General features: G+C 39.6%; 1 protein-coding gene across 6 annotated transcripts in view; it reads right to left on the reverse strand.

Annotated features, from left to right (window-relative positions):
* ITGBL1 (integrin subunit beta like 1) overlaps positions 1–23,503 on the reverse strand; it is a 148,541-nt gene that overhangs the window by 92,675 nt on the left and 32,363 nt on the right. For 4 of the 6 annotated variants that reach the window (XM_037528728.2, XM_054701819.1, XM_054701820.1 and 1 more), the window contains one exon: positions 730–876. In XM_037528728.2, coding sequence (XP_037384625.1) covers positions 730–876 — 147 coding nt within the window. Of the gene's footprint in view, positions 1–729; positions 877–1,608; positions 1,621–12,970; positions 13,064–23,503 lie in introns of those variants that run through there. The other 2 variants (XM_037528730.2, XM_037528731.2) reach the window with 2 other exon arrangements.

Below are 23,503 nucleotides of genomic sequence, written 5' to 3' on the forward strand. Positions count from 1 at the left end.
GTTCAATCAGGTGGGATTCACAACAAACGCTGACTCTGGGGTTCCCTGTACTCAAATGTTAAAAGAATAATTCAATAGAGTAACTGTGGCCAACACCATAGAGACCCAAACCATACTTGATTTTGGTTTATTGGGATCTGGTAATTCATGTTGACCACTTCTCCCTAAATTTCTAAGCAATATTTCTAAACGACTTCTATGAGACATGAAAGTATTTTGATCAACAAGAAATCACCCTCTTTCCCTATATATTCCCATTTCCTATCATCACTTCACTGTATTCTTTGAGCTTCACATCCAGTACAACTGAAACTTCTATGCCAAAGGAAAAAAGATTGGCTCCATTTGATGCTATGGTATAAATTCAAAGCACCTTTAATCTGTTTCAGAAAATAATTAAGTCCATTTATGCAACTCCTTTTTAAAAGATTTACACTGACATTCAAAGCCATGCTCACACTTTACATAAAACTTGGTGGCGATGCTTCCGGGGAACACTGTTGGAAGGAGGTTTTGGAAACAGCTGGAGAATATCCAATTTGCCAGGCTCAGCAAGAGGACGGTGTTTTTTTTTAATTTTCCTATCAATTTATCTGAATTTCACTTCTGAAAAATATACTCAAAAGCAGGCTCACTCAGAGGTTCGACCTTTCTGGACGCCCACACATTTTCATTAAAAACCAGAATTTGATGTTTCACTTACTAATTTTCATAGGCTAGAACTCGTACCTGCATTCGAACAGATGATATCTTGAGAATTCTTGCACATCTGGTTGCTTTCTTTCTTTGTCAGGTCACAGTGAGTGGGGTACTGGCAGGCAGCCCCCCACCATCCAGGCTCACACTCGCACTTACCACAGTCACACTTGCCGTGGCCTGAGGATTGAATGACACCCAGTTAGGCTCTGAGAGTTTTCAAAGGAAATCATTCTTGTAACTACAAGCCTGAAGTCTGAAGTATAAAAAATTCGAACATGCATTTTACAGTCGCTGAGGGGAAATGCTATTATAGACAGCATAATGGAGTATGTGAGTTTTATCTCCATCATCAACTTTGATAGATCATTCTCAAAATACTGAATTAATGCATAGGGCCATTAAAATAGATAATAAATGATAGTTCTAATAAACCACAAGGTCAGAATATTTAGCCCTGAAAAAGAAAAAAATCCACCTAGCAACTATACATTTAAGAGAGAAAAGCCCAGTAAAAATTATTTTCATTTAAACGCATTTTATGACACATGAAACCCCACCTTTGTATGAGTTATCTTACATGAAACGCCACTAGGCTGACCATTGGCCTTACATATATTTGAATATATTTTACTGTAGTAAAATTATGAGTATGTTAACTACCACCTTGGGATAGTTGGATATGAAGTAAAGGGGATATATTTTATTTCATGATGAGAAAAATTGATTTGGGAATCAAAAAGCTCGGAGTTACATTCATCTATCTCCACAGAGACCTCAACTTTTCATGCCCTCAAATCAATGTTGTGCCGTTTTATTGTGATATTAATTTGATTAAGTCCTTCTTGATGCCTAAGTGTTTAATGACCACATATAGTCTGTCCTGCACACAAAATATGAATAATCCTCGACCCTTGTCCTCAGGGATCTCGCAATCTTCACAGCTGAGGCTGATAGGCAAAGAGGAATGTGTATCTTCAGCCAGGAATGTTTGTCAGATGTTAAGTTGCACAATACAGTTTATGACCTAAAGAAATAAGAAGGGAGAGACTTTCTGGACTGTTTGAGGTATAACTGAACCTTAAAGTGTGAGCAGAATTTGAGTGGGCTCTAGGCCAGAGTATTCTTACATTAAAGATAATAATACTGTCTTAAAGCCTGAAATTCATAGGGCACAGTGGAATGGCATCACTGATCTGGTGCCAATAGTCATTCAATGTGGCAGCCAAAATCTGTAAGATGAGATCCAGATGGCCTGGCCATTCAGAATGAATGGCTTGGAGGCAGCCCATGTGGGCTTATTCAGTAGACCCTGAATTTGTGATTTGCTGTGCCTTCAAAAGTCCTGTGCACAAAATATGTGTCCCTATAAATGATTCTATTTCCATTGCATTTTTCCAATTAATCTATTTTACAAACAAAGTCTTGGGTGCACCTTAATTACAATTCATTGTATTCCATGCACATTACCCTGTCAAATCGATTATGTCATTTTGTATTCCTGTCCGACCCGACCGATATTGTCAATCTCAGTCAACTTGGTGTCATTTACAAGCATAATCTCTCCTGCCAACCATCTAGTCTATTTATAAAGGTATTAAGTCAAATTCTTGAAGTGGCTAAGCCTCTTTTGCTAAATGAAGTATCTTGATAAGTATAATGACTCTAATAATATTAGTGTATTAGGTTGATCCACATGAGATCACCACTTTTATAAGTTGCATATCAGCATATCACCTATTTCTCATGACTCATGCCAATAAAAAGGCTTCTCAACAACAAAATAGAAATGAGTTTGAAGATAAGCTAGTAATTTTTTGCTGAATCTAGAATAAAAGAATACGCAATGCTCCTTTTATACTGGACTGGTCATTGTTAGTCAGATCCTAAAGATGTATATACAACAGATGGGTAATAGTGTGGGGGTCAAAGGTTACAGACTTTTTAAATGGAAGGGATATTAAAAAATAGGGGGGAATGTACAGATGATAGAGAAGACCCATCCTTCCCAATTGGATCCCATGGAGCATCAGTAGAAGCAATATTTTAAGGTGCTCATACCCCAAATGCGGTCCATGGAGGTCATTTCAGAAACACCTTCTATAAATTACTGGATAGTGAAATAAACATGGGAAAGAGTTCCATCATTAGGATCAAATAGGATCGGGTCATTTGCCTTTATGTTGTTTCTAAATTTAGTGTTCCATGAGGTACATCATGAATTTCCTCAGATATCCTACTATGACATATCTATTTCACTTTAGGTAGATCAGTATAAACCACTTATGGGGGGGCTAAGGGTCCCCTTGTCCTCAGAACGTGAATTAACAGCCAAGACCAACACTGTCAAATAATTCATTTTTCACTTTACCTTCAGCATCTGATTAGAGATAAATGACCCGATAGGATCGGGTCATTTGCCTTTATGTTATTTCTAAATTTTATGCTTAGTAAAGATCTTTTTAAAATATATATATATATATATATTTTTTTTTTTAAATTAAAGTGACATTGGTGGACAACACACTGTATGTTTTATGTGATTAAGAGCTGTAAGACCCCACCTCTTGAGGTGGATGTGACCACACCACACCCACCACCAAGGCACCCACATCTCCACCACTGTTCATTGTGCTGCCCCCACGACCCCTCCATCTCTCCCCCACTGGCACCTGTTTTACTCTCAGACTCTAGGGCCTGTTTTCCATCTGGTGTTGTCTGACTCATTATTTCTCTATATTCACATATGGGTGAAACCATCCAGGATTTCTAGTAAAGACCTCCTGATTCCCTTTCCTCCATTGAGGAAGCCAAATAGGATTCAATATTTGACTGTCGATAATACCCTGTAGAATCTTATTTGGAGATAAACATGCATTTTTTAACAGAGAAAATAATCTTCAGACTATTTTCCCTTTATCCAAGGTGAGTGCGAGCATAGCAGCCTCGGAGAACTAGGTCGCTTATCATTGTGGCAAGGTAATCTTCATAACAGTGCCAATAATATGGCTTCAAGACAATTCCCTTTTTCAAAATAATTGATCCACTGTGTAGAGTTTCCTAGGGCTGCCATCCAAACTACCCTAATCTGAAGCACTTAAAACTGCAGAAATTTACTCTTTCCCAGTTCTGAACCCCAGAGACCTGACATCAAGGTATCCACAGATTGGCCCCTTTGGAGGCTCTGAACAAGGGACAGTGTCTACTTGCCATGGGGGTCACCTGCAGGTGTGGCGCTCTGTGGCTTGTGAGGCTGGCTTCCAACATGCTTTACGTGACTTTCCCTCGCTTCCCCTTTGTGTCTGTCTTCACAGCTTTCTCCTTTGAAAGGCACCAGTCCTTGCATTGCGAGCCTGTCTGGCTTCAGTATGACCTCACCTTAATTTCACTACCTCTCCAAAGCCCCTGCTTCCAAATATCATATTCACCTGCTCCAGAGTGGGACTTCATTCATCTTTTGGAGAGACACAGTTCAACTGCACTAGTGCAACTCATAGATACTGATTATTATTCTCTTCCTAACTCAGATTTATGTAAAAAAAAAAATGGGCACATTTTCCTCTTAGATATGAACATAAACTGGCACCAAGCCCCTTACTCCCCATTCCTACTTGATACTGGGAGGGGCTGAGTATCGCTACAGGCATCCAGGCACCTGCCACACTTGCTCACAGCTCTGCTCAGCCTCCCTCTCGGGGATGGCTCCACAAAAGTGCTCTTTTACCCCCAGTCCAGCCCAAAGATGTGAGCCCTGCCATGTGCCTCAGGGGAAATCCCAGCAGGCTGTGGAAGAGATGTGGGAACTTGGGGAGTGGAAAAGTTCTGGGTCCCAGGCATCTCAGTCTAGAATAGCACAGGTGATGGGCTCCAGCCCCCTGGTCACCATGTCACCTTGGTCTGTGAGACATCCATCCCACTCCAGGCTTGGAAATGATGACTCATGACTGGAAGAGGATCCCCTAAATCATGGGGTCCACAAGAGCAACCTGAAATCCTAACCAACAAAGCATCTGCTGTCCTGGCTGTCTAGACTACCCCAGCACCCCATAACTCTACACTAACTACGAGGTCTCCTGAAACCCTAAGGTAGTGTGTTTGTGTGTGTGTGCGTGTGTGTGTGAGTGTGTGTGTGATTCTTGCATGAATTTGGGATATATGTTTAACCTGATGAAAATTACTACCTAAGAATCAGTCAAAGTATTGTGTCTTGATTTGCTATAACTTATATTTCATCCCTTGATTTCAAGTCGCAGAATTCTAATTTTCCTATTAATTCAGTAACTCCCTAGGATACCTCTGCTATAAGCTGTCAGAAAGTGGACCATAAAGAAAAGTTGCTGACAGCTTGGTCGAACTGACTGAAAAAAAAAAATGAAATAACTGTCTTGTGAGCAAGTAAAAGAACTTTAAGTCAGGCATTGTCTGTGACACAAGGCTCAGTCAACAGAAAAATAAATATTGATAGTTGGCATAGAGACTAAATTGAGCTCATTTGTTCTCACTTTTAAAATGTTTTAGTAACTCAAGGGGTATTTTATAAAATTTAAAAAACAACTCATGGACAAGGGAGGAAATATTTTTAAATGAGTTGTCACTTTAATTCCTTCAAAATAATTGAAATCTACTTCAATAAGTAGAGCATTTAAATGGAGAATAACAACACAGAGGGGCCAGTCTTGTTTTTAGGATAGAATAATCTGTCTCTCTGTTCATCCTGCAGAAAAACATGAGACTTTTGGATCAAAGTCAAAGGACTGGGTCACTCATACCGAGAGCAGTCGCTGAAATAGCCACTTCATCAGTCATGTCAGCCTCAGGACCACAGGACAAAGATCAGGTGATGCTTGCAAATGTAGGAGGTTGTGTGACAGAGGAGGGACTCCTATGCTAGGGAACCCTGCTCTTCCAGCGGGAAGCAAGCATGTCTGAACTAGCCCAGAAGGAGACATTGTTCTATTACACTGGGTTACAAATGAAATTTCCTCTGCTCCCTTGGAGAGTGATTTCCAAATCCCTATTCTTATCAATATCTTAGCTCCTACAGATACACTTTACTAACAAATCCATGCTGTTCCATTGCATACAGCCACAATAACTTAGCATCCTACATTGGAGAGATTTTTAAGAGTTTTGATCATTTAATACCATAAACAGCGTTGTCGTACGTATTTTCCCTTACTCATGCATATTTATGCAGAAATTATGAATAGATCTGAGGGTAAATTATTATAAATGGAGTTTATGTGAAAGGGTATGAGTATCATTAAGATTTTAATATGGACAAATTTGTTTCTTCCAATGCTATACCAAACACACCCCCACCAACAATGTATGAAGACACACTTGTCAACACATAGTACACACTATCCTCAAATAACATGTGTTGATTGAGCATTATAATCCATGCTGCATGTTTTCACTGACATCCACTAGGGATTAGGTTCAACATCTTCTAATTGGTTCACAAATCATTTTTGTTTATAAATAAAACAATTTTGGAGAGAGGAGTCAATTATGTTAAGTTATAGTTAATACATAGTAGATTCATATAGTCTACAGATATACACTAGTGTATAGTGAGAAATGGTCAATATTAATTAATTTGATGACTGTATTTCTTATTCCTTGTGGGGAATCATTTTTTCAGATGGATATTTTGTTTTAGGTATGTAAGATCTAAATCACATCATATTTTCTTTCTATAACTTTCCTTCTATGTCAATATAAATTAGAGGACTCAAGTGTAGTTCAAAAACCTGTTTCACATACTTGAAATTATAATTATCTTTCAAATGACTTCTGCAAATGACTCATTCACTCTAACACCAGTAAATTATGGTACATGGTTTGCATAGACATTAATAATAAGCTTTAATTCATATGACATTTAATGCTTGGTTCAAATATAGTTTCTATCTATGTAATAAAAGTTCAACATAGGATTAATAAACTCATAAAAGTATTGCACAATTATTTTTGATTAAACTGCAACTAACTAACTATAGACAATTATGACTAAAACTCTATTGCTTCTCACAGGAAGAATCCTGTTTCCCTTTATCAAATGAGAATATAAGCTATATTTAGAAACCATTTTAAGGTAAAATGCCTGGGATTTGATTACAGTAATTTAACAGGTTATGATCCATCAAAACCATTAATTCTCTAGGAAAGGAGAGGAATATTTCTGCTTTATATGAAAAACACAGGTACCTTTAATTAATGGTTTAAATTATTTGTTTAATCAGAATTATTGAATCTCAGATGCTCAGTAAGTTTGGCAGAATGCCGTATACTAAATGAAATAAATTGTTCAGCTATTAAAAGTTACACTTTCATTTCAACTTAACTTTTGTCAAAGACACACATGGCAACAGCATCACCAGAACTGCCACAGGTTGTCAGTTCCAAAGCCTGTCTTTGAAATGACATAAATCACTAAGGACTAATTTGCACATAAAATTATTTTGAGCTAGTATATTTCTGTATACTAAGATATATATATATATATTTCTATATACTTAAGATATATAGTCTATTTTTAAGTATTGCATAAATGACTTAGCCAAAATTGTCTTACTTCTTGGTGTTCTTTTCAAATAAAGAAATAAACTAGCCTAGAGAGTCAATTTTGGACAGTTGGGCTGGCTTTCGGGCAGTCAGACAGACATAATTTTTCTGCAATTCAAACTGTAATAATCAACTGTATCTCAATATGTATTTTACACGTCCTAGGAGACTGGGCATGGAATGGGATGGAAGGCAGCATTTAAAGTTGTCACGCAATCGGCTCACCATTCTAGTGATATGGGTGGGTTGCCAGAACAGGTTTAGGAAATGATGTATGGAAAGTCATCAACTAAAATATCCACCTTAAATACAGAGCTGAACAAAAAGTTTCAGGGATAGATTTGGACTTTTAGCAGTAAACGTAATGTAATATATACACACAGTGATTCTCAATGACACACCTGAAACTTATAATTTAAAATAACTCACATTTAAAGACACAATGCAATGCTATGTCAACAAAATGATTTAAATAAATAAACTAATAATAAATAAATAAAAGCTATAAAAGTAAAAATAAATAAAAAATAAAATAATCTTACCTACATCTACCAAAAAAGTTTGTTTGGTACCATTGATTTTAATTAAATATTTAAAAGTCATTGGTTACTTGAATATACACAAATATATTCTGTCATCCCCAAATGTTGATTCCGGCATACCTAAGATGAATATCATACCAAATCAACTCCAGGGATATGAGTAAGACTTAGAGTTTGGAATCAATTTTCATTTCCATTCAAAAGCTTTTTAATATTTACCACTTAAGTGGAAGCCTGGAAAATATTAGAAAACAATCATTTAGTTACCTTAAGTCTACCCCCCCAAAAATAGTCATCAAGTATCTTCCAGAAACAGTGTACTGAGTTTATTGGGGGATAATGCTTCAATTTCCAGTATCGTAACAGAGACAGAGCATTACCTGTGTCAGCCTATCCCAGAGAGAAGGAAAGCTATATAATGCCTGGCTACATGACACTAAGCCACCTAAACTGGCAGAGCTGGGTCTGTGCTCACCCGGGGATCCAAGCTGAAAGTTGGTGTCCCTTAATATGATAAAAATGCAGAAGGGTCATGGCAGACACTCCCAGGACAGTGCTGAGGGCTGTGCCTGCCTGACAGTGCTAAGATTTTGAAATCTGACCACTAAGTCTTTTAATGACAAAATTAATATAATTAACCTCTTAGACTAAACCTTTCATATTTAGTCTTGAAACTCTAACAGGTTGTCCTGTGATGATGGTATTCAGCATCAACCTAAGCTCCGCTGAATATTGATATTAAATCCTAGACATCGCACATGTTTTGTGACTATTGCCACCAATAGGAATTTTTTATTTTCTCTTACAAATAATCCTAGGTTATTTAATTATAGGTCTTTAAATAACTGCAACAAAAATTGGACCTAATGTTAGATGTTAGGACCTAATGCTTCCGGGCTTCCACTGATAACTATAATCATCCCTGGCATAGCGAAGTGCTATTATTTATATTCATTACTTATGTCAATTGTTTCACTTTATGAAAAGCATTACGAAAAAGAAAACATTTTGCAAGTTTATGGTTTAAAATTGTTTTGCATCTGTACATTCTCATTTATAACTTCATGATGGAGAAGAATTAATTACATAAGTCTGATTTCCTTTCCTCTTTCTAACCTGATGTGCCAGGGAGTGAAGGGACTCGACCAAAAAAAAAAAACCCAATATTTTGAGAATCTACAGAGCTTATAAATTAGAAAAATTAAAGGGGGGAGGGCCTTATTTTTCCAAAATACCCACAACCATGTAAACACATGTTACCTCAATAAAAAAAAATTTAAAAGGAAATAACTGGAAGCTGCTAATCAGTTCAAGAGTTTATTGGAAACTGTTGTTCCTCGGATACAAAGGGCCCTAAAATGTGTTTTCAGTCTCATAGTCACCCTAATGAGTCAAGATCTCATCAGCATATTCCCTAGACCCATTCCTAACTTTCCAAAGCGTGTCTCACCATTGAGACATCAAGCAGCGCAGCATGAATATCCATCATAAATGATGAATCCTACTATGCCAGATGGATGAAATTTAGAGATTAAACTAGGCTCGATCTTTGTGTTAAATTTTTGTAAAGCAAGAGCCATCTCTGGAAATACCAAAAATAATCAAATAATTTAAATATATATTAAAAGTATCAGGATAATATTCATCTTTATTACAAGAAAAATTCCCAGGGAGTACATACCAGCGTAAATACATTTGACTTTCAGTTTTGGTTCTGGAGGTTCCCCCATCAACCGGGAAGGGACAGGGATGTAGCGAACAGGGACAAAAACAATCTCAAGGGGGACCCATTTATCTAAGTGCAACTGTGGGCACAGGAGTGTGAGGAGAAATATCACCCTGATGGCAGAATCCTGTTGTGCTTGGAAGTAATTCCAAAAAGGAAAAAGATAATCACTAGTACCATTGCTACTACTCTTAAGAAGGATAAGATATTCTAGCAAGTGTTAGCATACTATTGTCTACAAAGAAAACTGCAAATGTCACTTGATTCTCTAGCAAAATATGTTGGGGAGAGGGTTCCCCAACAAAGAAAACTGCAAATGTCACTTGATTCTCTAGTAAAATATGTAGGGGAACTCTCCACATATTTCACTAGAGAATCAAGTGACATTTGCAGTTTTCTTTGAAAAAATAAAAATGATTCCCCCTCATCTCACTTAGAGGGGCATAGATTAATCACTCTTAACTGCAATAAAAAACGGTTCTGTCGCCTACATTAGACCAGCAAGTGACACTGATTTGGCCACATTCCATTATTCTCAGCCTCATGCCTTGCCCCTAACAGACCTGGTCTGAGAAGCAATGACTCAAGCTTCGCAGTGGGTCCTGGCAGGTGGAAGACAGTCCCTCCCACCAGCTGGTCCTGAATCACTGGAAGTGACACGCTCGTTCTGGGACTAATTTGAAGATTACACTGATGGAATCACACAGAGCACTTGGTTTTATTTTCTCTGTGCAGTCACAGGCACGCAAGACACTGATGCACACCCATTTTAAGTTCCAAGTGCCAAGAGAATAAAAACAGGCGACCCTGATGGTGAACACCGCCTCCCCCCAGTGAATAAGTGGTGTGTCGCGTGTGACATTTGCGGAGTCACCTGCACGAATTACAAGTCAGGTTTTCTAAGATGAAAAACAAACCATCTTGGATGAGTCTGAATCCGGCCCAGACGGCTCGCTGTCAATAAAGGTACACGGTATTTTTGCCCAAATATGCTATCTGGATATTAAAAACTCATTAATATGACATTCAGTTAGCAAAAACACATTCCATTTCCAATGCCGTGGGTGGTTTGCTGTGGGCTCGGGACTCTCAGGAGCCAGTGCTGTGGCCGGGATGGTGGAATCCCCGAAGCCCACCGGGGTGGATAGTGAAGAGGGGGTAAACCTGGGAATAGGAAAAGGCTACTTTCTTTGCTCTCCAGAAATTTAGGGTCATTGACAGGTGACTGAACACTTCCAGCAAAATAATCATTACCCTATGAAATCCTGTGTGTGAGACCATATAAGCATTTCAAGCACAAAGGAGCCAAGGAGAGCAATTCCTTTTATTCCATAGAACAGGTATATCCTAGGAAAGGTAGCTGAAGAGTGAATTTTCATCGAGGGGCATTATTTTCATTTAGCTTACTTTTTGAATTAACACAAAAGGAAAAAAAAAACCCTTGCATGATCTAAGTTTTGCTTTATTCCTTAATTCCACTACTTATTTTATTATTTATTTATTGAGGTAATATTGGTTTATAACATTGCATATGATTTAGAGGTATAGGATCCTACTCTTTGGCGGTATGTTACCACACCACACCTACCACCAAGGCACCCAAAGTCCTCCACGAAGGCCACTGTGCCCCCTCCCCAACTCACCCTCTGTCTCTCCCCATCTGGTAGCACAGTTCTATAGTCAGATTTATGGGCTTTGTTATTTTTTTGGTTTTACCTGACTCTTTCATTGTTGTTGTTTCTCTAAGGTCCACATAAAAATGACATCATTGGGTATTTGTCTCCTGATTTATTTCACTCAGCATCATCCATGTTGTAAGAGTTTATCATTGTTTACGGCTGAGTAGTATTCCATTGTGTATATAAACCACATCTTCCTGATGCACTCATCTGTCTCTGGGCACTTAGTTGTTTTCATAAGTTGGTTATTGTAACTAGGGCTGTGGTAAACAGAGGGATACGAATATCCCTTTGAATTAGTGCTTCTCTCTCCTAAGCTACCTAGGAGTGGAATTGCTAGATCATATGTTAGTTGATACGATTCTGAAGGCGATTCATACTGTTAAGATCGATCAAAGTACTGAGGGAGAGCGAAGCAAACTAGATTTATCCCGCAAAACAACCTGGAGTTAGATATTCACATCCTTCCTAAGGATACTTTTTAATCACCATCTCAGGCTGAAGAAGTTACCCCAAGACAAGAGTGACTTAAAAACTAAACAGGAATTTTCAGGCTTTTGCTAAAGAAGACAAGCAGACACTGGTTTTGCTGACTGGAGCCTCAGGGTAATGACTGGATCTTTAATGTTTTCATTCATCATCATACCAGGGCTCAGAAACTGCAAATGTGTGGCCATTTTCCCCAGGGTGGGGAGAGGGAGAGGAGAAATGTGACCCGGCTTCAAGGTGGACTCAAGTCAGTTCGCCTTGGGGCTTCATGCTGATGTACATGGAGAAGAGGACCCGCCAGGAGTGGGGGGCAGTGGTGCAAGGACCCGGGGCCCACTGACCCCTGGTGGGGTTTCATCCAGCCTGGAGCAGCGCCCCCTACAGTCCACCCCCGCACTTTGGTCCCATGTAAGCCTCTTGAAATCCTAAGGAAAGGAAGAATCCTACAGTGGCCAAGATCAGCTCCTCAGGATACTGGCCTGGTCACGGAAGCTGGAGTGTGCCACTCGGAATCAGAATCACGGCTGGCTAGAAGGGAGCGGGCACATAGGCAACATCTGCACCTGCAGACCACGCTCCTCGCCCTGCGCACAAGATTGCCATGAGCAGCCACCACTGAGCATCAGTGTTCTAAGCCAGCGTTTACATACTATTTTTTGCTAAAGAGATCCCAAACTCCTGAGGAGAGAAGATAAGCTTGAACAGTTTGAGAAAGTGCCATCAGTGGCTTAGCAGTAGATTCCTCTATAGACTTTAAGAACTCAGCAGTGATGAGCCTCCTGGTGGTTTAAGGGTTAAGTCTCAGGGTTATGAAGTGATCCATCAGCCACTGTGGCATTGTTACAGGGCAGGGAGAGGGGCAGCCCAGACCCCACAAACCTGCCTGCCCTAAATAGGTTCTGCCATCCGCTGCATCAACACAAAACATAGGGGACTTTACAGGGAAGGAACTCTAATACAATTAGGAAACAATCCAGGAAAGGCAAAGAATCTAGTTTCTAAATCAAGCACCCAAAGTGACCCGTCCCCTCGTGGGTAAAAGTCCACCCAAGCGGGATTGGCCCAGAGCAAGGCCCCAAAGCCTGCCCCAAGTCTAAAGCACCTTCCAGTGGGGACCCACAGAAAAGGATTAGAAACAACAGACAAGTCTCGGAGGAAAAGAGCAAAATCAACATCAAGACAAAATCCGCCATTGTCACCTCCCCACGGGTCTCACCCACATCTGTGTCACCCCGTCCACGACCACAAGGCAAGTGTAGTTTCTTTACATGTCTCTCGGCTCCCTGTGCCTCCTCCAGGTCTCCTTCTGGCTCCATCCTGCTTCCTTCCTTCCTCAGTCTCCTCTGCAGCTTCTTCTCTCCCTGCTCAGCTCCACCCTCCCTTGGGTGGGGCAGGAAACCTGGAAACTCCCCCTTTCCTGGGGACCATACTGTGACAGCTTGAGTTCAATCCCCAGCCACAGAGGTGACCCACAGGGTGCAGCAGACCTCTCTTGTCTCCCCGCTGCTCCCCTCAGCAGTGGATTTCGGTAGATCGCCCTGTTCTGCTCCCCACTCTGTCTTCCGGTGTGTCCTCTCTCCTCTCACCACCTCCACACCACGCACCTCAGGCCTACACCCCAGTTTTTATATGCATAAATAAACAAATCTTAAAAAAACAAAACAAAACTCAGCAATACAAGGTTTTTTTTTTTTATTGTTTTGTTTTGTTTTGTTTTGTTTTGTTTTGTTTTGTTTTTTCTGGTCTCCTTGGCCCTGGGCTGGGAATTCAGGGTTTTTTGTCTTTAAAGTTCAAATGTAAATATCAAGCATTGCTTGGGGCAGAAAGAGGCAAATCAAGGTTGGCACATCCCCAAGGAGTTCCTGTCTTTTCACACCCAGAAGGAGTGAAGAGAAAAGCCACACTTCTCCCTGGTGACCAGCAAGGCTTAATGTCACCTCATCTGGGGGAAACCTTTGCAGATAAATGTCAGGAGACGCTTCGGAGTCAAAGTTCATCTTGTGCCGATTTGATTTTACAGAGTCTAGAAGGGAGTGAACTTGCTTTCTAAAGGGTAAAGCAGCATGGAAACAAACGGAATTGCAGCTTTGGCGCCTTTCTGCCAGACCCCAGGAGCACTCATTGCCTTACAAGAGACTTTTTGGACAATAAACTAAAGTATTTCCACATGTTTATCCCTAAATAACATACACGAGCAAGAGGAATGACAATTAGCAAAGACCTTACTGAATGGAATCTAACCCATAAAATTTTTATTGATTTTTAATGCAAAGACTCCATGAGAAGCATAAAGCATAATTAACTTGTGTCCTATCATGATACCCAGTCACTGTCATATTTTTATATCTTTTCTTTTGCATGTGCCTATTTGGAGCTACAGATTAACAAGGATCTTAAAATACTGTCAACTACCAGTTCAACAGAGTGGATTTCTCTGAACAGAAATCGGGTGCTGATACCCAGTGAATATTGCCAATTCAAGGTCCTATGAATCTTGGGGACAAGCTGAACCAGATTTGTAGCTCTGTGATCTTAAACACAATTAACTCTACTTGAACTTCCAAAATAGAGTTGGGCACTGATCATTTCATACCCGCAGCTCGTTTAGACATGGCAATCTACGCCTAAGGATTAGGCGTCTTAAGCACCTCTGTCTTCCAGAGAGAAAGCAGTGGTGAGCGCAGAGGATGCAGGGAAAGGCCTGCACCGAGAAATACCATTTCCAAACACAGATTAGAAGAGAATTCAAAACACTTCTTGAAAACTATTTCAAAAAGTACAAGATAAACCAAAATGGGTTCCATTCCTTATCCTGGTCTCCAAAGAAAAAATAATAGTAATTCTTAGACCAGAAGAACATGATGGAGAAGGGGGGAGCAGATTGTTTAATTTTCCTCTGCCACACAATATTTCAGTCTTACAGTCAAAAAGACAGCATCTAGGTGTGGGTGTATAATTGAATTAATCAGCCCCTCCACGTTGTTATTCTCTTGGATGCACATTTAAGTGCAGAAATAAGGAATGCATTCTTGAAGAGAAGTAATTGAAAAGGATAAAATGGCTAAGGAGCATTTTCATTTACTGATGAGACATGAATTGTGGTTTGAAAACATCACAGAGAAGATCCATCTGATGACTCATTTGAAATGTTTCACCTGGATTCCGAGGCTTCCTAAAGGTGCTATTTTCGTTTTGTTTTGTTTTGAAATTTGCTCTCCTGTAAATTTGTGATCCTATGTGACTTTGTAATAGACTGGCCTCCAGGAAAAGTGGAGGTTCCAGGTTCCCTGCCCCAGGAAGGGTGGAGCTGACCAAGGAGGAGGAGAAGCTGAAGAGGGGACTGGAGAAGGAAGGAAGATTAGGGAGCCAGAAGGACACCGGGAGGAGGCACAGGGAGCAGAGACATGTGAAGAAGCTGCACTTGCTTCTTGGTCCTGGACTGGTTGAAAGAGATATGGGTGAGGCTCGTGGGGAGGCTGACAAGGGCAGCTTTTATCTTGATTTTAATTTTGCTCCTTCTGTCTTAGACCTGCTCGTCGGCCCTTTCTGCCCCTTCTCTATGGGTCCCCACCAGGAGGTGCCTTACACTTGGGGCAGGTTTCAGGCCTCAGCAACCCTGCTTTGGGCCAACACTGTTTGGCTGGACATTTGCCCATGAGGGGATGGGTCACTCTGGGTGCTTGATTTGGAAAATTTGTTCTTCACCTTTTCTGTATTGCACACTAATTATATTAACGTTCCTTTCCATTAAAGGTCTTACCCACTAAAGTATGTTTTGTCTTGAAGCAGCGAATGGTAGAACAGGCAGGTTTGGGGGTTTGGGGATGGCAAAGCCAGATAAATGACCATAAATAAAACAAAAAATGGGAAATGTGTCTGCTGCTTCTAGAAAGCCATCAAGTTGCTCTGGTCAGCCTCAGCTCCTGTGGCTGGTTCTCAAATAACACAAGTTATTGAAGGCCCACAGAGAGAGCAATCCTTGCCTTCTTCTCCAGTGGAAATGCCCAAGGTTCATGACAATAGTCCCCTCACCAGCCCCTCAAGGAAGCACCACCATCTTGTCTTATATGCTAGTGGGCTAACAAAAATATATACAGTGCGGGCCTCCCTGGTGGCCTAGAGTTAAGTCTCAGAGCTATCATCACTATGGCCAGAGTTCCATGCCTGGCCAGGGAGCTGACCCACATGGCGGCCCTCTCCTGTCTCACCCGCTGCTCCCCTCAACAGTGTATTTCAGTGGATCCACCTGTTCTGCTCCCCACTCTGTCTCTGGTGAATCCTCTCACCACCCCCACACCTCTGGCCTGCACCCCAGTTCTTCTACACACACACACACACAAATATACACAGTTCATTTTTCAGGATTATATATCAATATATATGTAAATATATACTTTTATAGATCTCTGTAAATATATACTTATATATGTTCAGACAATTATTTATGTATATGTACATTTATATCTGAGTTGTGATTAAAAACTGTACTAAAAATCATCAGTTCTATTTGACATCATTCATAAAAAATGTATTTGTACCCAAATTAACCAGAGCCTATATTTTTTCAGTGACATCACTGAGCACTGGTACAGCTAAGCCCATCCCACGGCCTCCAGAAGCAGAGTCCAGGACATCATTGAATCACTTTGTTTCAACAGAAATGTCTCCTTCCTGGGGCTTGTTCTTGTACAAGAACACAGTGGGTTTGGCACCTGTTCCCCCTAAAGGAAAATACAGCATAAATTCCTACAACACCTTTTATTTGATGCGAACTTCATGTGAGTTGCACTTTGTATTTTGATGCTTAGATGGAAGGAATATGGGCGCCCTCTGGTGGCGGATGTCGGCAGGACGTGCTGGCTGGGCAGCCCAAGTGCCCTCGCCTGGGGCAGCAGCTGCACATCTGGATGGAAGGACCCATGTGCCCCAAGTTCAGCCGTGAGTGCGAGGGTGTGAGGACGTGCACACAGCAGACCCACGTGGCTCCCACTCTTTAAGGCAGTATTTTCAGGGGTTGCTTGATACCCAAGGTTAAACTCTGATATAAAAGGGGAATCAAAGGATTTAAAATTCAGCTATTAAATGCAGGTGATTTTGACAACAATGCGGGAAATGAAATGTCATGATATTAGCAGATAGAATTATTTTTACATATAAGGAGAAGGAATTTTCATATTTTAGTGGAGATAATTATTAATAGATCTAATTCACTTGTTTATGTGTTGATCATCCTTTGTATTATTCTCTGACTATGCAGATGACATCAAAGAAGAAATGAGAGATTTTAGAAAATTAGTCCTAAAAATGATTCCTAACTAAAAAATGAAAATTAGATGTTATTCAGTAACCAGCACCTCGGTGACCTGGAAGGGTTGATGCACTTCTTACAGCGATTAGTTTTTTTCCAAGGGAGACATTCACTGGAGGCTATCAAGCCTTGGTAATTTCAATACTGAAACTTAGCAAGTTTTTAGCTGATGTCTACACCATTTTGGTTGCTTTCAGATGCACATTTCCCTTTATCTTCAATCCAGCAATAAATGTTTACTTAATTATAAGGTTTGTATAAGCCAATCAACACACTTCATACAATGTAAAAGATGAGGGTGGTTAGGACAGAATATTTCATATAGACTATTTGTCTTCTAATTTTAGAATATGTCCTCATTTATATATCATCAGATGAAAATACAGAGCATAAATTAAACATTAGAAATGTTTCACATCTCACAATACAAAGCAATAACTCATAAAAAGCATTATAATTTAGGGCATTAATTTCATGTGATTAAACTCAAACATTTAAATAAATAAGTGTTTTATATGTATATCTATAAATACTCAGGGCAGTACCTCATACTCAGTGATTGCAGAAAAATTAAAAAGAACTATACATTATACATTATTAAGTTGTGTTTTTAGATCAGGAAGTATAACATGTGAAATATTTTCCAAGATCATTTTTATCTAGAATATTATTAGCCCAAAATAATTACTGCAGATGTGAATAATACATCCTTATTAAGAATTCATTACTTGTAGGTCAATTTCAGAACTTGATTTCACAGGGTCAATGGTGCTCCATTAATCTGAAGTGCAATTATGAAAGACCATATCAAAAGCTTTAGACTTGCAAGTGCAAGGGAATTATAAAGGCACAGGAATTCTAGCCTTACCCCAAATGCTAATTTTGATTAGCAAAAATCATTTTAAGGAGCCTCTGATTTCTCTTTTAAAATTATAATATTCTCTTAAAGGCATAAGAAATTGGGGAAACTTGGGGAAATTGTTCTTATCATGATCAGAACAATGACATTATTTTGGCACCAAGTAATAATGTTCTAAAACTTGGTGTGCACAGAATCACAAGAGAAGTCCTGTGGTTCTCCAAGCTCCATAGCAGAAATCCTGATTTACTAAGTCTTACCATGGCCTGACCTCACATCACAGCAGACATGTACCCACCAGATCGGGGGGCGCCTTCCAGGGTATTTCACATCTGTTATATCTGGTAGGAGAATGGTTTCAAACCCTCATCATTTTCATACCCTCAGTCGTCTTCAGCATACTTCCTAGAATAGCATAATCACTCACTAAATGTTTGTTAAGTGAAAGAATGGAAGATTTTTAGTAAAGGAAGAATTTCCAGACAAAACGAATTCACAGCACACATGAAAGTATTTCCTGCCACACAAATCACACTAATGGGCAGGACACCAAACCACTGCTATGTCTTGGTACAGGACACACCCAAGCAATGATCTGGTGTATCGTGCTGTAATATATTCTGAATTCCTGCTTCAGAGAACAAGGCACAGATGTCAGACCTGTGGGGGAAGGAGGGGGCAGCCTTGGCAAGCAGATCAACATAAGGGAAGTTCATCAAAAGAAAAGACAAACCACTTACCCCAGAGCATGAGAGCACAACGTGTCTGTCTTAATCTCTCCAGCTTGTAAGAAGAAAACCACTGATTGAGTTGTTTGTGAATAATGGTGATCTATTTCTCACCATTCTGGAGGCTGGGGAGTTCAAGATCAAGGTGCAGAAAGATTGGGTGTCCGGTGAGAACCCCCCTTCAGGTTCATATGTGAATGCCTTCTTGCTGTGTCCTCACAGGGCGGAAAGGGTGAGGTCTCTCTTAAAATAATCCCCCTCTCTGACTAATAGTTGCACTTACTCCTGTCATTTTGAGTGACCCTACAATTCTCTACTCCTCTCATTTTGTCTATTCTCAGTTGTCACTTTATTCCAAGCTCAAATGGACAGCTCTTGAGGTCTCTTCTATAAAGGGCACTAATACCATTCATGAGGTCTCCACCCTCGTGTTCTAAAAACCTCCCAAAGGCACCCCTTTTTACTGTTCCAATGGGAATTAAAATAGCAATGTAAATCTTGGGGGCCACAAACGTTCATCCCATGGCAGGCGTCCCCTGGCCAAGGTTCTCACTAACGCTTCTGATTCTCAAAGGAGCATACATCCCATCAGAAAGGCCTTCATGTTTACTTCCAACCTGCAAATGATAGTCCCACAAACCTAGAGCTCCAGTGAGATGCTCACACATGACGTGTGTCCAATGATGCAAGACCTCGTGCTCACGCAAAGGTGCGTGTCCATCTGTTCACAACTTCTCGGGGAAAAATAAACATGAAACATGAATCTAACAAAGGAAACATGGAATCTAAACTCCACATTTCTAAATCTGCAACTTGTTAAGGAGAAAATGGGAATAAGTGGAGATAAATCTTTCTGAGAAAAGGGGACAGAAATGTCTTACAATGCAGAGGTGGAGGGACAAGAATAGACCCAGAGTTGGAAAGAAAAGGGGAAGGCAAGCTGAACGAAGCCACCCTGGCCAAGCATAAATGAGGGGGAAACACAGGAGCATAGCAAATGCAAGACACAAACATGGAGTAAATGAAACCAGGGCATCGCATATACTGGCGAGTGGAAAGGGAGTGTCCACTTCAGCTGGGAAGTGAAATGACTTAACCAAGATCAGACACATTCAGGGGAAACAATTATTAAACTAGTCATTCTTCTCTAGTCTATTTTGAAAAATATCCAGGAAGAGAATGGGAAATAATATTAATTTGTAGAACTAGTGAGTCTACCAATGTAGGCCTTATAAATAAGAACCCAGAAAGGAGGTTCAGAATTGAGTGTTAAGGAGAGAGAATTGTAGGGAAACTCAAAATGCACAGGAATAAGTGCTACTATTAGTCAGAGAGGGTATTATTTTAAGAACACTCCCTTAGGTATTTTTATCAGCATCATAAAAATAGTCCACAAAGAAAGAAGTAGAAGGAGTAGTAGACCAGTTCTTCAGACATAGACAAAATTCCAAATTAGAACCACAGCATTTAAATCAGCCTGCAAACAGAGAGGAATTACATATTTTGATTTGTCTGAGATATTTTGATTTGTCTGAGAGAAGGAATTCTCTCTCCCTTAGCTGAAGCCATCAAGGAAACTATTTCATCATGTTTTCTTTTGTAGCATAAATGCCACAAATTGAGAGGTTTAAAACACCTATTTATTATCTCACAGGTTATGCAGATTAAAAACAACAACCACCACCACCTGTGGTCATAATGCATCTGGGTTCTCTGCTCAAGAGGTCAAAAGGCTACTATGAAGGCCAATGTCTGCCCATGTTCTCATCCGATGGTTTGAATATGGGAAAGTTCCCCCCAACCCAACCCCCGCCCCTGCAGTGTCTCTCCAGTTGTTGGTGAAATCCATTTCCTGTGATTGGAAGACTTATGACAACTTGCCTCTATAAAACCAGTGAAGGATGGAAAGAGTTCTGTAACTTGGAGTCTCTAACTTAGGGAAGAAATGGACTTTCTGTTAAGAGCTCAATAAATTAGGTCAATTCCATTTAGTATAATCTCCCTTTTGATTAGTTCTAAATAGACTGACAAAACATCCTCACATTTGCCAGTGAGTTAACATAGTCATTGGTGCGACATGCTATCCCTTTTGCCATATTGTACTAGTTAAAGTTAACTCCCAGGTTCTAGTCAAAGACGAAGGATCGATCACACAGGGTGTGACTCTTTGGGAGTTCACTTAAACTGTGTCTGCCACACTACTTTGTACGCAATTACTCTTCCTTTACACTCAATTCTGTACCTCCTTTCAGAGTTCTCATTTATAATGCCCTACAGAGGTAAACTCATAGTTTCTGCAAATTAAATTCACCTCCCATTCTCTTCCTGCAGTCAAAAAAAAAAAAAAAAAACAGTAAATGAGAGAAATCAGCAAAGGGCAGATTTAATTTTTCTAGTATTCTTCATTCTCTGAAGGTCAGTGCATATTCTGTCTACGCAGGCACATTGTTAAATTAAATTAATTATTGCAGTAAATCATCACAGTTGTAAAACAATTCTGACTTGAAGTTAGCAACAGGAAATTTAAGAAGAATGTCTTTCAAAGAGATTAGTCTAAAGGGTTTCAGTTGATATTTAGCACTTTAAAGCAATTATAGGAGTGCCTGTGACTTGCACATGATGTGACTTGCCTGTTCATTCTAGAATGGTTCTCTGCTTTGCTAAATCCATATTTCCTCCCATGCATCCTTGCCTAGGGAAAGTCACTGCCATTAGGTCCATAAATAAACCCTTCTGAAGAATAATAATGATAGCATCTGATGACAATGTTGAAACAATCACATCGTGCTAAGCAAACCAGGCTTGATGGCATCATTCCCTTTCGAACATGGACATGATATCACTTCATGCTTTTAAATAAAGTTAAAATGAGGGGTGAGTATTTTGTTTTGACTTGAGGAGGGTGAACCAACCCATGAAAGATTCTTTGGAATATAGTGAATTTTTTGTTATAGAATGGGCAAATTTAGGAAATGGTTAATTTTTTGTGGTTAGCAATCAAAGTAATAGTTACAGTTTGTTTGCAGGGGCTGTCAGTCTGAGCGATCTATAAATAGGGCTTGGGTATTTACTGCATTTAATAAAGCCATGTTGATGTTGCTTATGACCAGCTGTTAATGATGACTGTGTTGGTTACTGAGAAGGAGAAGGTTTGCCAGACATTGATCATCACCTGCTTTTCTCATGGAATCAATGCCCTTTATGCATGTCCATTCCAGCCCTAGAGTCATCATTCTTCACTTCACACCTCATCAGTTTATATCCATTTATTATAATAATTTAGATAAATAATTACAGATAGTCAAAATGCCGCATAGAAAATGAAATAAAAAATGTCCTGGGAATAGGGCTAGTAGTGATAGTTATCTAATATGAAAAAAGGTACTTAATGCCCCTAAATTGTACATTTAAAAATGATTAAAATGGTATATTCCGTTAAGTATTTTTACCATCATAAAAAGGTCAAGACAAGCTTGCATCTTTCTGAAAAATCAACTTTGAAGAAAAAGAATTCTTTTAAAAGGGAACTTTGGAACCAACCTATGAAGGGCATTATAACTAGGACATACTAAGGGTTACAAGAGACGGTGGTGGTGGAAAAAAATTAAAATATAATAACGATAACTAGTCTGTGTCCCCAGGGTAGGCCATTTTCTCTGAATGCCAGAAACTTAATGAATAAAAACACAAGTTTGAAAATTAAAACATTTCAAATGTGTGAACATGTAAATTTTTTAAAGATTTATTTATTTATGCATACAAGAACTGGGGTGTAGCCAGAGGTGCATAAAAAATTTTATAAATCATCAGCTTCTATATCTTAAAAGACAGAACAAACTGGTTTGTTGAAGAAAATGAAAGCATAAATTCAAAAAATTCTGTGTTCCACAGTGTTTATTGCACCATAATTTACAATAATCAGGACATAGAAACAACCTAAGTGTCCACTGATGGGGATTAGACCAGAAAGATGTACAGCCACATCATGGAATACTGTTTGGTTATAAGGAAAGACCAAAACTACCATTTATAACAAAATAGAAAGCACTTCAGGGAATTATGTATAGTAAAGCAAGTCGGAAAGATAAAGACAAATATTGTATGTTTTCTGATATCTGAGTACAACAATGAGCCAGCATAAATGAATTGACAAAGCAAAATAATTATAAACTAGCTGGTATTCATAATCAAATTGAATTTTCTAAGATTGAGAGGGAGGAGGGAGTCAGAAAGGATCAAAGGGCTTTTGGGGATGGTGATGGGGGAAAATAATGAAAATTTCTAATCCTTAGAAATTAGAAGCATATCATTTTTTTTCATATTGCAGTGGGTGATCAGTTCAGAGTCAAGAGAGAACTCAAGAGACAAGCACCTCATAGGTCACAGGAGCCGAAGGAGAGCAGACATCATGTGCAAGTCACAGGCTAAAAAAAGAAAAAAGAAAAGACCTGGAAGCTAAAACAAATTCTATCTCAGAAAGCCTCTTGTGTGTCCTCTGGGCCAGGAATCCCTCCTGGCGAGGAGATGTTCTGTGGAGCTTTAGGCAGAGGTGAGTTGAGGGCATGGAGGGGAAGAGACCCACCTGGGGGCTGCTTTGTGAAATTTCCCTGCTGGCCTGTGCACACTCCTTGTCCCCTACCCTGAAGGTTTGGTGCATCTTCCCATCATCCTGCTACCCGCTGCTTGTGTCCTTTCACAGAGGCTGTGATAGAAATGCCAACCATCAAAGACCTATTGACACAGTTCTCTCTAGAAATTGATCCCATTGTTGTGGCCATGGCATTTTAGTTTTGTCTTTAGCCACTGAATAAGTTTTTCACTTCTTCTATCAGCAATGTCACAGGAGGTATATGAAAGTAGATAGTTATGCCTCCTGGTATTTCATCAAAAAAAAAAAAAAATCAAA

This window comes from Talpa occidentalis, unplaced genomic scaffold (assembly GCF_014898055.3).
Source record: "Talpa occidentalis isolate TD23 unplaced genomic scaffold, MPIMG_talOcc4v2.1 talOcc4.5, whole genome shotgun sequence".
Taxonomy (NCBI): domain Eukaryota; kingdom Metazoa; phylum Chordata; class Mammalia; order Eulipotyphla; family Talpidae; genus Talpa; species Talpa occidentalis.